This window comes from Sceloporus undulatus, chromosome 2 (assembly GCF_019175285.1).
Source record: "Sceloporus undulatus isolate JIND9_A2432 ecotype Alabama chromosome 2, SceUnd_v1.1, whole genome shotgun sequence".
NCBI classification, from domain to species: Eukaryota; Metazoa; Chordata; class Lepidosauria; order Squamata; family Phrynosomatidae; genus Sceloporus; species Sceloporus undulatus.
The window spans coordinates 140444659-140460515 of NC_056523.1; the positions used below are offsets into that span (position 1 = coordinate 140444659).

Genomic DNA, 15857 nt, shown 5'->3' on the forward strand with positions numbered 1-15857 from the left:
AGAAAAGAAGGCTAATAATGAGTTAAGAGTTCTGGCAAGTTGGAGAGGAGCTTCATAGAATTTAGTGGAAGTTTAGGGAACTACAGTCTGCCCTCCTTATCCATGGATTGTTTATCCACAGATTCAAGCAACCATGGCTTGAAGATATTTTTAAAAAAATATATAAATTTCAAAAAGCAAACCTTGATTTTCCATTTTTGTATAAGGGACGCCATTATATTATGCCATTGTATTTAATGGGACTTGAGCATGTTATCCATGAAGGGTCCTGGAACCAAACCTCAGCAGATACCAAGGGCCCACTATGTAAAACTGTAATGTGTATGGACTATAGAGAGTCAGCATAGTATTGTTTGTATTTCAAATAGTAGTGTTGAAAATAAAACTTCTGTCATTTTTGTTTATACTAAGACTATTGCCCTTAGAGGATTTATTGGATCCTAAGAAGCGGGCCCCTGTTCAGAATCACCTTGTTTTGCCCTTAAGATATCCCTGCATGGGTTTGAGAAGAAGGGAGAAGGTGTGTGACAAAGATGTTGGAGATATGAAATGGTAACTGGAAGTGAGCATAGTCATAATGTAATTAGTAAAATCTCTTTTTTATTTAATACTATTACAAACTAAAATGTATTAAAAATGTATTGTAATTTGATGTATTTTACTGTTGTAACCTGCCCAGATTCTTCGTGATTGGGAGGGCTAGAAATAAATCTTTATTGTTGTTGTTGTTGTTATTGTTATTATTATTATTATTAAAATGATTTCCTTTGTCAAATTTATGATTATATGATTCAGTTATTAACTGATGATCATCTGCTTTTCTACTTCATCATTTCTTACGTAATCTCTATGAGCTTGAATTTATGTGCTGTGTGTTACTAGTTATGATTTCAGTTAGAGGAAATACTATTTTCTTTGTGCCATGCAATCCAATTTGTTAAAAAGTGTTTTGATCACTGCTGACCTGGTTTTAATCAAAAAGCATCGCTACCTGAACAACTTTCAGTTAATGACAGCAAGGTTCTGCACTAAGAAAAACTGGCTTATATATTATTTGACTTTTGCAAATTTAAGCAAATGGAATTCATACAGACATGCCTAGTTACTGTTAACCCATGTCTGCTGGTCAGGAACAATGCAGGGCAGTGGCTCTATACATAACCAGTAGCAATCTTATTCACCCATTCTATCTGGCTTCTAAATTTGTATCAAGTATTGATTGATACCTTTCCACATACCACTGCAACTTTAAAATTTATTTTTAAAAAGAATGCTGAAAAAATCACAAAAAAGACTGTTCTCAATGCAGCATTCTGCCACTGCCTTCAGCTGCAAATGAATCACAGAATACACACCACTCTGATCTGCACTAAAGAACTACAGAAACATCTGGGGTTTACCAACAATATGTATTCAGAATGGAGAGAGCACACCATTTATGCCAAAAACTTTTATCAGGTGTTTAAATCCAACCAACACTGCAGTTTGTAGTTATTAATGTTACTTTCACTCCATCCATCTCTAACACTAAACAATCATGCTTGCATTAGAAGTTTTGTGAAAGAACTTTAACACTGCCATCTAGGCATATTTTATTTTCAATGACTGCATTAAAGCTTGAGCCAAAAAATAACAGAATTATTGAAGATAAAATAGGTTTAATGCAAAATCAAAGCAACTTTTGAGGACAGGCTTTTTTATTATTGTTTTGATCGACACACAAAGATCTCTAGAGGAACAAATATGGATCCAAGTGTCTGTGTTGTGAAATACTTTTATCTGGAGCTTGTTTCACTTCAGGTGATGTGTCCCAGTGCCCTTATTCCTCTTATTTGTTTTGACAGAGAGTTTATTTCATCATGCCAGCCTTTGTTTCCAGATCATACCCCACAGGCCCAGCTAACAGATTCCATCCCAGCTGTCAGAGCTGCTGACTTTATCAAATGTGTATTCTGAAGACCTAATGATTTCAAGGATTTCTTATAAAATATTGTTGGCCTGATGTTTTAGTAGGTGGCTGACTTCAAAACAAAGTGACTGCACTCACTGAAGAATGTTAAGTCCCAAAGATACTCTTCACATGTTGCAATCTTTCTCTTGTCAAGAATAATAATCCTCTAAACCTTGGTTATCTTAATTTAACAAACCCCTGAAACCATCCTGAATGAAAGTGTGACTGCACTGCATCTCCTACAAAAACACACTAGGTCCTGAGTTTTAAAGCAGAATTTCCTCAAATGGGTCAGTTTCCCAAAAAGTCTTGCTCTGCTTTCAAGAGATTCCAACCTCCAGTTTGTTCACTTCAGAAGACTTCAAAGAACATAAATCCCACTACCAAGCAAGAGAGGGTACTTCAGTCCTCTCGGAATCAGTAACACATGTATAACTGCTAACAGTACAAAACTCTAATTTCATTCTGCCTGCCTGACACAGAGTTTGGTATGAAAGCTCAGGATGACTTCCATTGGCATCAGTCTTGCAATGGGCCTGAAAGTGCTTTTCTCTGCTGAAAGCCTGTGTTTAGTACAAGTGTCCTTTAACTCTGTCTCCCTCCTCATGGCCTGTGAGAGAGTTGTCAATAGCAAAATGAGAAGAGTGTAGAGTTTTCACACATCTTTACTTAGTAAGATCACTACTTCCACCAGAGAGTAGGTGTGCTCTGATATTAAAAAGGAGAAAACAGGTACCGATAAGAATAAAGGGACATAAACATACTCAGAACTTCTTAGAATGACTGCTGCTTGCAAAAATAGAGGCAAAACTCAGCAATGTAATTTGAACTGAAGTCAAGCAAGTCACTACCCTAGCCAGTCAGTTTTATCTGTGAGTAGCTTATCCTTAACCGACTTTGATCAAGAATCAAAGTAATGAAAGGTTTCCCTTCTACATCATGTGCAAACCACTTTCACCTTTAGTTTCTTCACTAGGTAAAGCTTGGCTTGTATCTCAAGGTTTAATGATCTTACAATGTCAATGTAGAAGGTTGGCAGGTTGGCAAAGGAAACACTGCAGTCTCTTTAATGTACCTACACAGAAAGAAGCCTGAGCAATCAAAAGTGAGCAGATAAGCCAAGAAGTGATTACGTTTTCATTTTCAATACTACTTAATGAGATCACAATTTCCCATCAAGGAGCATGGAGGACAGAGGCATGGTGGAAAAGTGATGTTTCTTTTGAGTCGTCACTGCCACAAATTAGACCTGTCAATGAGCTCCTCCTAGTGTTCATACCATGCTCTCTGTGCAATTTTCAATACATGCACTCTAGTCATATCCCAGCCTGTTTGATCACCCCTCTCTGCTCCAAGTAAATCAGGAAGCTAACTGGGTTCTTCACAGCAGAAGAAGCAATTTGAGAGCAATTGCCCATTCCATCTCACTATTCTACAGAGAAACCTGGGCTTCAAAAGAAAGGTTCACTTGTCTGAACTATTTTCCTGGAAAATGAATCAATATAAATTATAGAAATCCTCCCTTCCCAACTTTCTCGCTTTATGAAACTGCTGTTTCATAAAGTAGGAACAAAACTTAAAAGCTTCTACACTAGACAGCTTTATCTCAGTAAAATTCCTGGTTATCCCCTTGTAACTACAATGAAATTATGGATAATAGGTAACGTGTTATGGACCTACATGGTGTTAACAGAGTTATAAGAGGAAAGGAGAGAGGGATAGAAGACAGGACAGCTTTTATCTGCCACTGTGTACTCCCCTCATGTGGGTCATGTAGTCTCTAGCCTCATATCTCCTCTCCGATTCTGACCTCTGTAATGGGGTGGAGGCAATGAGCTTGCAGCCACAAGCAGTCTCCCTTTTGCTTTGAACTATGACGCTGAAAGTTACTTCTGAAATGGGAACTCATAATACAAGTGATGAATGGGAAGGCTTCTGAAGTTCAGACAAAAGTTTTTACAGGTATGAAGATCATTAACTGATGTTTTGTGCTGGAGCAAGGAATAAATAGAGCAGAAAAATTAGAGTAAGAATTATCAGCTGACCCCAGATATAGAAAAACACTGTGTCACTGTGTTAAGAATATGGCAGAACTGTAAAACCCACAAGGAATGGGCATTTAGGAGAACCTGCTTTTGTATGAGAGACAGAACAACATGCTGTACTGGACATGCAGGGAAATTGTAGAATTCTGTAGGAGAACCTCAATTTTCATGCTTTTTGGTGGGAAAAATATGCTCCTAGGTCATACATAAGTTTCACAAAGTACATATGATGAACATTTGCAAAGTACAAACATCATTCACATCAGATATTAAATTAATTATTTTATAAATCAATTTCCTCAGATACCTCTTAAGTAATATTAATTTTATAGTAAAATGTTGCTTAACTATCTAACAGATAGCGATCTTATTTTAATTTCCTGAAGAAGAGTCAGCAGAGCATAAGGTCCATAATTTGTGCTTTATGGCAGATTTTAGAACAGCAATGTTGCAAAAAAGTAATCAATAAGATCTTTAACATTGCAATAATAAGTATGGTCGTTTTTGTTATATTTGTTATACTCAAATACTTTGCCAGATGTTCTCCCATAAAAAAGAAAAGCAGGATATAAACAAAATAATATAATATAAAGGTAACTGGTATATTATTAGTATGTCCTCTCTGTGATGGTCTGTTTAACTTAGAGGCTCAATGCCTACGTATACAAAATCATACTTAGATATATACAAACTTGCTTTTGCTATGTAAGGTACATAGACACACAGAAAAGAAAATGCACTTTGGATGCAATTACATTTTTAATAAAATGTACTTAATTCCTATAAAAACAATTTCTTTATACAAACAGTTATTCCGCTCTCTGTAAATTTCTAAAATACCAAGCAACTGAAGAAAAAAAACCTGGCGACAGATCCATTTTATGACATACAAACTAACACCTGAAATACATGGGCCAAATAAAGCACCTTCCGGGCACTTTGGGGATGTAGTGTTCAAATGATGCATACCCCCAAACCTCCCAGACGTAACTCCAAGGCTACCTAAGGTGGCCTGAAGCTGGTCAAAAAAAGAGAGGCAAAAAGCCAGTAGCACATTTGGGACAACAGCAGTGATCAGGGCTTTTGCCCGTCTGCTTCAGCCCTAAGAAATACATCATAGCCAAAGTGACACAAAAACCACAATGCTGTGGCTGTTGGTAATCTTGCCTGTCAATCACCACCTTGTACACATAAAGGCTGTCCATACAACCAGTCCTAACATTGTGTGAAAAAGTACTTGTAGGATTTGTTTGGCAATGGGGGGAGGTAACAAGAGGAAGAAAAATCTACTTGGATAGGAGAGAATGGTTCTGTTTACTTTATGTACACAGGGTGGCAAAGAACCTTCTTTTTCTTCTTCTTCTTTTTTTACAAAGTGCTGTTTATCTGAAAGGCTCTGTGTGAACAATCCCGTACTACTGCCAGCAAGTACATAATGTTTTCAAAGTAAAAGAACATGACTAGGCCTATGCTACCTCATATATTTAAAATAAGAGAAATCCCTCTCTGGTACAAAATTTATTTGAGGTTTCTGTGAAAGAACATTTTTCACAGTTTTTGCAGGGTGTTAAAAACATTGTGAAAACAGGGAGTCAAGTTTGGCATAGTGCTTGGTTAGCTGTGTGAATACTGTAACATCACAAGAAGAACCAACTATGAAATAGTGCCAATCTATATGTAGATATGCACAGAGTAGCAGAGGCTTATGTACTTACCTATCCACCTCATCATTGATGTCATGATCTGCAGATACTTTGTTTTCTGCACATTAAAAAATGTGAATGGACCCAAGAGAAGGGTAAATGCTGCCTGAAAGAAAGAATGCAGTCTTAGAAAAATCATGGACATTTTTAAATAAAACAGAATTTCTCTGGACCACAGATTATTAATTTGTTAGTTAAACAATGCATGTGACTTCTGATGGAGGCAAAATAATATAAACTCTTCAGTTACTGTACGTAACTCCACCAATACTACACTCTGTTCTTTGAAAGCATCTATTTTTAGTTCAAACTGTAATTAGTTCAAACTGATACTTTTTGCAAACTGTCCTAGCACGATTCAGACACTGATGTTTTTACAGTGAAGTATTTCAGGTTTAAATGATACATATAACTAGGGTTGCCATATCCTGCCGGGGGGGCGGGACTTTCCCGGTTTGGGGCGGGTCCGCACGGCCCCGCCCCTGTTTGGCCCCCCCCCCCGGCCCCCCCCCCCCCCCGCGATGGATGCCAGGCAGGGAAAGGAGCCTCGCCTCAGCGAGGCTTGTTCCCTGCTTGGCCTCCTCCGCTGGGGACGGAGGCGGCCTGACAGGAAAAAAGGGCTTCGCCTCGGCGAGGCCCTTTTCCCCTGCCTGGCCGCCTCCTCCGTCGGCCAGGGAAGCGGCCTGACGGGGGAAAAGGGCTTCGCCTCGGCGAGGCCCTTTTCCCCTGCCTTGCAGCCTCCTCCGTCGGCCAGGGAAGCGGCCTGACAGGGGAAAAGGGCTTTGCCTCGGCGAGGCCCTATTCCCCTGCCTTGCAGCCTCCTCCATCGGCCAGGGAAGCGGCCAGGCAAGGGAAAAGGGCTTCGCCGAGGCGAGACCCTTTTCCCCTGCCTGGCCACCTCCTCCGTCGGCCAGAGAGGCAGCCTGACAGGGGAAAAGGGCTTCGCCTCGGTGAGGCCCTTTTCCCCTGCCTTGCAGCCTCCTCCGCCCTCCTCTCCTCCTCTTCTTCCTTTTCTTCTTACTCTCTTCCTCTTCTTTTTCCTCCTCTCTTCTCCTCCTCCCCCTTCTTCCTCTCCTCCTCCTCCTCTTCTTCCTCCTCCTCCTCCCCTTCTTCTTCATCTTCTCCCTCCTCCTCTTCTTCTCCACCTCCTCCACCTCATCCTTCCCATTCCTCCCCTTTTTCTTCCTCTCTACTTCCTCTTCTTCCTCCTCCTCCTTTTCCCCTCTTCCTCTTCTTCCTCCTCCTCTGCTTCTTCCACTCTTCCTCCTCTTCTGGTTTTTGGCCAGAAAGGGAAGCACATTTCTGCCATCTGTCTAGGAATAATTGCAAATGTCCTCCATTTTGATCATGCCTAAGAAACATGCATTTACAGTGGTACCCCGGGTTACGAATTTAATTCGTTCCGCCGCCGCTTTCGTAACCCGAAAATCTTCGCAAGCCGAAAAACCCATAGGCGCTAATAGCGAAAGCCGCGATTTCGTGCGAAAAAGCGCCGAAAAGCACCAAAAAATTTTTCGTAACCCGAAATAACCTTCGTAACCCGGAACAGTTTTTTTAAATGGATTTTTTTCGTAACCCGGAAATTTCGTAAGGCGGCGCATTCGTATCCCGGGGTACCACTGTATATGAAAATTTTTTCAAAAGTAATCAATTTTTTGCGTGCCCTCCATTTTTTTTTTAAAAAAATGTGTCCTACATTTGATCATTTTGTCCTACATTTGTCCCTGTTTGGAGGTCCTAACTTATGGCAACCCTACATATAACTATCAGACACTCTCCTGCTTAATTTCTTATACCTAGCCTGAAACTTCCTACTGTTTCTGAACCTTCTTTGCTACCTACCTGAGCATTTCAGTCACCTATGATCAGCTTGAAATTCTGTGTTGGTGTGTTGTCAATTTTTTCCTGGTCCCCTTCACAGAATCTCTCAATTTCTTCTTCCTCTGCCTGAAAGCTCATGCTACCAGCTTCTTTCTTTCAGTCAGTCTCAAAGGTGCTACTAGATCACTTTGCATATGAATATCATATGTAGATTTCAAAGATGCAATGGTAATTCACAAGATCTTCTAGAGTCTAAAGGAAATTTCTAAAATCCATGGATCTCAAGTCCACTCCATTTGTATTTTGTTTTGCTAGAGGACAGCCTTCCAGTTGTACACAATGTTGAGGATCTGTCCCAAAGTCCCTGATTTTTGAAACATACAGAAAACTTTATAAGTACTTTTCAAAGGATATGTGTGTGCATAGCCAAAGAAGAAGTTTCTATTTTTCCTGTATGACTTTACCTGTCAGCCAACCAATTATTTCCAGGCAAAAGTCTTTTGTTTTTACAAAGCTATAGAAAAATCAACATTTGAGAGTTGCACTGATTTGGTCCCTCTTTGGAAGGGGCCTACCCTGAAGCAACTGAAACACATGTGACTTTACTGATGACACAAGAACACTGCATCCGCTGAAATTTTTTCCCCTCCAGACCAACTCCCTATCTGCAGTTTCAAAAGGCTGTCCGTGTCCCAGTGGTTGAAACTACTAGTCTACAAGCTATGAAAGAAGGATCAAATAAACACTCTTCCAGTTGGCCTTACTAATGCTGAGTAACTTGACAAAGAAGACCGACTAGCAGCTTAGACATAATATTTGTGCAACAGCCTTTCATTGCATAAGACTACATCAGTGTCAGAGAAAATGCAGTGTGCAAAGGAGCTGTGGCCTCTTGTGCAGTTCTGCTGTCACTAGAAAATGAAGTACTACTCAGCTATAAGTCTCTAATTAACTAAGCAATGGAATAATGAGAAGAGGGCTCTAAGAACACTCCAAGAATGTAAAAAAGAATTTCAAATGTATATGAGAGTAGATTGAATTAAGTGAAGGAATACTATCCTAGAGAGATTAATTTTATTGGCAAGGCAAGAGGGAGGGGAAAAGATGAGTTAAGGCCAACACTGATTCTCTGATGCATGTTTACTTTCCTGTTCCCTGTAATAAAAGCCTGCTATACTATCCTTGCATAATGCAAAACATAGTGAAAAGGATTAAGGTAAGAATACATATGTTCAAATGTGCTGTATTTCCATTTTATTTATATTTTACCGAATGGCAATCAAATAACTGCAAATAAGCTAGTAAACTCCTAGCTTCTTCCAATTGGAATAACTAACTGAACATATTATTATTATCATTAACCTTTATTTAGAAAGCGCTGTAAATTTACACAGCACTGTACATACAATCTTTTTAATTAGACAGTTCCCTGCCCTCAGGCTTACAATCTAAAAAGACATGACACAAAAGGAGAAGGGAATGGTGGTGGGGAAGGGGATGAGGGCCAGCAGTTCTTCTCTACCTCTGAGGCCTGGACCAAGGGAGATGGACTGGAGGGAGGGCCTGGCTTCTTAATGGATGGTTTATCCTCTTCCAGGCAGGCCTGTTGGAGCTAGCCTGCCTCTCTCTCCCTCAAGATGGTGGATAAAGGGAGGGCTTTAGAATTGGGGCTCAGTTTTCTTCTTCCAGATTAAAATGCCAGTAAAATTTACATTAAAGCTCTTCTAGAGACATTCCAGCTTACAGAAATGGGAGGAAAAGCCAATAACAACAACAACAACAACTATTATTATTATTATTATTATTACCCACATCTCCCCATGGAGGTAGGGAACAACAACAACTAATTAACAGTTAATTAACAATTAATGACATCAGTTAAAAATACATCCGTTAAAATACACAACAATTTGAAAGGACAAACAAGATGCACACATATTAAACAATCCACATTTAAAATTCATCATTTAAAATTCGGAACTTAAAAATCATCTGGATAAGCCTGCTGGGAGAGACTGGTCTTTATTGCTGTTTTAAATTCAGACAGTGTATTCAGCTGTCAAATCTCTTCTGGCAGGTTATGCCACAGTCTAGGGGTGGCTGAAGAAAAAGTTCTCTGACTGGGAAAGCACCTAAGAATCGGCTCACAGGGGAGAGAGCAAGGTCACCAGGGGCAGAAGAATAGACTGGGACGCCAGGATACTAGGTTGTGCCTCAGAGTTTAAGGTTCCCCACCCCTGCTCCAGAAAAACATAGTAAAGTCTTGAGGTACTTGAGAAACTTCTAAAGTTGCAGGCAAAATTCACCACCACCCTTTCCCACAAGGAGTGCTGCCAAAATTTTCTATGCATTAAGAGTGACTTGTATGTGTAATGTATATTGTTATTTTGTGTGAAAAACCAATAAATATATTTATTTTTAAAAAGCTGGACATGCTATTATCATATGGATCCTGAATTAGACATGATACAAAAATGTTTCTGCAGACTATCTGCTGCATTTGGTCTAGAATTTATTGTCCAGAATTCATTGTTGTAAACAGAACTCTGAAAATTTACTCATTTGGCCTATAATTCCCAGAATTCACAAGCAGCATGAGTACTGACTGGGCAATGTAATTTGTCTTAGCAATTTAATGCACGGTTACCTCTAGGTCTTGCCCCTGAACATCTGTGTCAGTACCAAATTGATAACAATGAGATGTTAAATATCCAGTCATAAAGACATCCCATTGCAGGAAACTGCTTTAACAAATAAGGAAATCCAGTAAACTCAGCATGAGGGAGCTCCAGAGCATGTAATAAATATATATTTATTATTATTTTGATAATGTCCAGAACCAATCGAATCCCCCTTTTATTATTTTTATTATTTGTGATTTGTTTTTAACTTTGATGTATTGTTATGTACTTTTTAAACATTTTTTTTTTACTGTTTAATTTTATAGTTGGGAGAGAGGGTTGGGTCGGGGTTTGTGGGGCTTGTTGTTTTTATTGTTGTATATTGTATTTACTTTGTTGTTACCTGCCTTGATCCTCAATTGGAAGAGGCAGGATATTTATTATTATTATTATTATTATTATTATTATTATTATTATTAGACAGGATAGATCAATCTGAATCTGCATAATCCCTGCACTGATAGGAATTATGGTGGCCAACCGACCTAGTACTTATATGTGAACAGAAAACCAAGTACACTTCTTGCGGGGGCTTCTTTTGTCCAAGGACATATGCACTAACCATTCTCAATTTTCTTGCTAATCCTCCCTTCTGGAGATTCTTTCATATCCCAAAATCTCCCCCTGGATATGTTTTGCCTGCCAAAGCACCCCCAATTCAGTCTCGATTGAGATTCAGATATTCTGTTTCTTGCCTGACTCCTCAGCATAAGCTACCCACCCCACTGTTATAAGGCAGCTGCTAAGGAAGCCACAGAGTTCATCTATCCAATGAGATCTAGAATTGAATCATATCCAACAGAAAGTTATCCAGCCTTTTCTTGAAGATCTCCAATGAAAGAGAGCTTCCAATAATTACTTCCACAGTTTAACTACTTGTCTGCCAATGTTCAACCAAAATCTAACTTAAATCTAGTCCTCTGCAGTGACAGAAAACTGGATTTTGCCTTCTATGTAATTGCCCTTCAGGTAGTTGAAATATGTTCTCATTCCCACCCTTACTAGCTTATTCCTCTCCAGGATAAACACACTAAATGCCCTCAGACTTTCAACACAAGTCTTGATTTCTGTAACCCTCATCGTCTGACATTATTCATGACTGGTATATTGCATTAGTTCAAATGGGTCTCCTTTGCATTACTAAGTCTGGATTGCACCCAGTAGCAGTATTCTAGAACAACTTTCCTCCATTTACTGAATGCAATCACTATTATACAGGGATTTTCAAAATACCAGTTACACCAGAGGACTGTTAAATGATGAGCTACTTAACCTATGTTTGCCTAAGTGGGTTAAAAGGATGTGCTAACAGTGTATAGAAAGATCTTTTATTTCCAAGGGAGTGTACGGTATCAGATATCATTCTTAGAAAATGGGCTCATTCAAAACAAGCAAATTTAGGACACTTGAAATTAAGTAGACATAGGGCAGACAACAGAAGATTCTTCTCAAACTTTATTGTGGCCCCATACAGACAGGCCAAAATAAACCTGCTTCGAGTCATTTTGGAGTTATGTTGTTTAAATGATGCAAGCATACTATGAGTCTGGAAGCCACACCAAACCCACAATCCAGTCTTACAGACTGGAGCACAGCTTTGGCGCAGCTTTCAAACTCTTAGGATGCATTCATCATTGAAACAGCATACCTCCAAAGTGACCCAAAGCAGCTTTATTTTGGCCTGTCCATATGGGGTCTGTATTACCTTAAATGAAATGGCACTTCCACCACCAGGTCACCTACTAGCTTCAGACACATACATGCTTGAGCTCTAGACATTTGATATATATGTAGAGGGGACTGCACTTAGATGGAGAAAATGTACTTTTCATGTACCCATCCTCGCCATACAATGCTTAAACTGTGGATGAACAGCCTTCATCCAAGATACCACAGTTATGAAAGTAAGGAAGTCACTCGCTCATATCACATAAGGGGAAGAATGTTGATCCCACCTGGATTTCTCAACATGCAGGAGCAAATGCAACTCTACTGTGGTGAAGTTTGATGGATGTATTCTGTATATATATTGGTTCTTTATTCAGATATGGTCATGGTCAAGGAACAATGTCCAGTCCAGGAATCAAATCCTTTAGTGTAACTTTAGTCTAGTCCAAAACAGTTAAACATACAACCTTCCATCTACCATTCTTTTGAAAGAAATTGCCACTTTTGGTGCTCCATCACACTGAACATCAGTAAGGCAGTGCAGATATGAAAACATACCTGTTCATGGAGCAAGTAGCTGCAGCTACAGCCACCTGGCATCTGTTGCATTGGTTCTAGTTAACATAACCCTTTGTGAGGCCTCCACCCACCTAGGCTCACTATGGCACAGCACCATAAGATCATATGGAGGAGGAATATGTTTTTTCACATATGTGTCTAGGGAGGCCTCTCCCATGCATACCTAAGCTAGAGGCAAGCCTGAAGCCACAGTCTGTTCATCTGTAGTGTGGTTATAAGATTCTAGAATGCTTCTTCATTACTTCACACTATTTTATCCACAAAAGTTATTCTGTGTAGCCTCAAGCTTCAAACTACAATGAAAAGAGGTAACAACATCACTGTGAATGTTCATGACAACAGGGCACATGGACATGGTGAGTATACAGAAAGCTTAGATCAATACCAAGAGAAGAACAACCATCTTCTAACTATGAAATTACAATGCATTTCTCTGTCCTTCCTTCTTATGAACAAAGTCTCCCTTCAAAAAAAGATGATTAACTCATACATCAAAAAGAACTGAAACAAAGAGACAGACAAGGCATGTGGATAATTATGGAACAGGTGTTCTTTGCAAATTAGAATGCACTAGAACCAACTGGCAAAAACAGCTCCTTGGTCCAGCTCAGCAAAGGACAGTGAATCCCCAAGAAACAAGGTGACAGGAGTTGAAATATGTAATTGCCTCATATCAACTGCTGCTTAGAAATGCAAAGGTCCTTCTGGCAAGCCTAGCTTAGACACACATTTTGGTCAGGAAGCTCAAGGGGGAAATGTTGCCTGATTTCTGCCTGATCAGTTGCTATGGTGCAAAGTGTCAGAAAAGTTTTAAAAGTAAACCATGTTCAAATGGTTTTCCAATTTCATTTCTGCATGGTTATAAATTCTCAAGTAATCTTCACTATAATCTCCCACTGAACAGCTTCAGAGCACATCTTTAAACATTCTCTCTCCTTCAAGAAACTACCATTCAGCTCATTACCAGAGGGAACAAGACACAAATCACTGTGCCTGAATTATGGATATTTTCAGTTCTCTTTATTAAGAAAAAAATATCTTCTTTCTTGATACGATTTTCAAATTGAACTGAAGGCCTGAAGAAATGTAGTGTTCATACAACTCAACGCAAATAAAAAATATATAGCCTTAACTGCCCAGCCTCCATTAGTAAGCTTCATACAAATTACTAAATATTATCTGAGAAAGAAGGCAGAATGCACTTTATCTCAGAAATGTGGGAACATTTTATTAATAAGGGTATCATATAACCGACTGCCTTCAGCAGGCAACATGGAGTTATGTTCAACATTGAACAGCAAATAAATAAAACAAAAACAAAAAAGCCAACAATACTACAGTTTCAAAAGAAAGCTATCACAATCCATGGGATTTAAGAATAAATGAACAGCAACTAATCAAACCATTTCCTGAGGTTAAAATGGTTGTTTTTTGTAATAAAGAGCATTCCAACTCAGAATGACAAATGCATTTTTTTCATTTAAAAAAAAGAGTAATATTCTAAATTCACGACATTTTAGCCTGCAATTTGTACAAAACATACAAGTTTATTTTGTGGTAGGACAACAAAAGAAAAACTCAAACAGTAATACTGATCAGAAAGATGCAACTATGTCAGCAGTTCTTTTTGGGCCATAGGTCCCTTTGAGAATTTGATGAATTTCTCCCTTGAAAAAATATACATAAACATGCAGAAAACAGGCAATGCGGTTTTAAATAGTCCTTTCCCCATAGGAGAGTGGCACAAAGTTTCACATTTAAAATGGTACATATCTGACATTTAACAAACAAAATACTATTACTTCCTATAATCACAGTTGGGAGAAATGGGATTGTAAGAACCCTCCCTAAAGCAGTGTAGCTGAAGGAAGAGGGAGGAAACAGATGGATGCTGATACTGATGATATCTCCCCCCCAAAAAATTGGGACACAAAGCAACTTATCAATTAAAAGAACTATACAATTAAAAACATCCCAAAGTGAGCATTATAACTAGTGCAGTATTAAAACACACCACTCATTAAAAGACTAAAATACAGTAAAAAAGATAAAAGAACTTTTAAAACAATTATAACGTCTAAAATGTATTAAAACAATAAAAATAAAATTATATACAGGCCCTTAAAAACTTCAAAACCAGCACCACACAGCCCAACCTCAACCATTTGTAAAGGCCTGGTGGCACAAAAATGTCTTAACTTGCTGCCAGAAAGACATCCTGGTCTGCCTGGCTATCCAAACTCATATCATATCATTTCATCCAAACTCTTCAACAATAACAATAACAAAATAAACATTTCACAAAGGCTGTATCTAATAAGAAACACATAATCCTGTGCAGATGTTTAAGCAACCATGTAGTCAGCAAGTCAATATATGCTGCTGATAGAATTAAGTATTCTGCAGGTTGATTCACAGCCCACAGCTAAAGGTATGGTTCAAATCATACTTTACCTTAGTAGCCTGAAAATAATTTCTAATATGGTCCTTCTGTTTACTGCTCCAAAATTGAGTATATGGATCTAGTTTGATGCCCACACAAATAAAATAGACATGCTACACCACTAGTGATGGCATTAGCAGTAGCACTAATAATCTCTTTACATGCACAAAAATACAGAATTCACTATCTTCATGTCCTCATTACAGAAGTCATAGGTGTTTATCAGACGAGGTTTCTGCAGCTCAGATCTGGGGCTTCTGCAGATTGGGCCATTCGCATTGATATGATAAGGAGAATGTATTTTCATACCTGGTAGTTTTAAATGTGAGCCCCTTCAGCGGGACTTGTGAACTGAATCCTTACTGACTCCTCATTTTATGGCGGTTTGGTGAGTTTGCTAAATAAGTGGATTGACACAATTCACATTGGGGCTCAGTTCGAACTCATTGCGAATTGGTCTGGTGTGGAATCCCAAACCTGAACATGATCGCAAGACCCCCAGGTTGCAAATCTCCCATGATGCCCTGCTGAAATGTGCCCCATTTACTTCCGGTGGCTCTTTTTGCTTTCAGGGCAACCGGGGCTCCATTGGAGCTCTCTCTTTGCTTCTCCCCTCTTCTCTGAAGCAGCCAGGCTAGCAGCACTTTCTCCCTCTCTGCCTCTCTCTCTCTCTCTCTCACGCACACATATCCCTGGCAGCCAAATTCAAAGGGATCCTGTGTCAGAGCCCCATCCATTTCACCCTCATGTACATCTATCCAAAGGATGTATACTAATGTTTGCAAAATAGATGGTGAAGGAAATGAAACATGAGGATGGAGGGAGAGATGGAACTCCCAGAATTCCATAGCCTCGAGTCAAGGACCCCACAACAAACTTCAACTCCCATAATAGTAATACTTTATTTTTAAAATAATAATAATAATAATAATAATAATAATAATAATAATAATAATATATTTTAAA

General features: G+C 39.0%; 1 protein-coding gene across 3 annotated transcripts in view; it reads right to left on the bottom strand.

The window, feature by feature from the left end:
- TMEM104 (transmembrane protein 104) overlaps window positions 1–15857 on the bottom strand; it is a 93421-nt gene that overhangs the window by 21923 nt on the left and 55641 nt on the right. For all 3 annotated transcript variants that reach the window (XM_042449964.1, XM_042449965.1, XM_042449966.1), the window contains one exon: window positions 5712–5805. In XM_042449964.1, the coding sequence (XP_042305898.1) occupies window positions 5712–5805 (94 nt within the window). The remainder of the gene's footprint in view (window positions 1–5711; window positions 5806–15857) is intronic.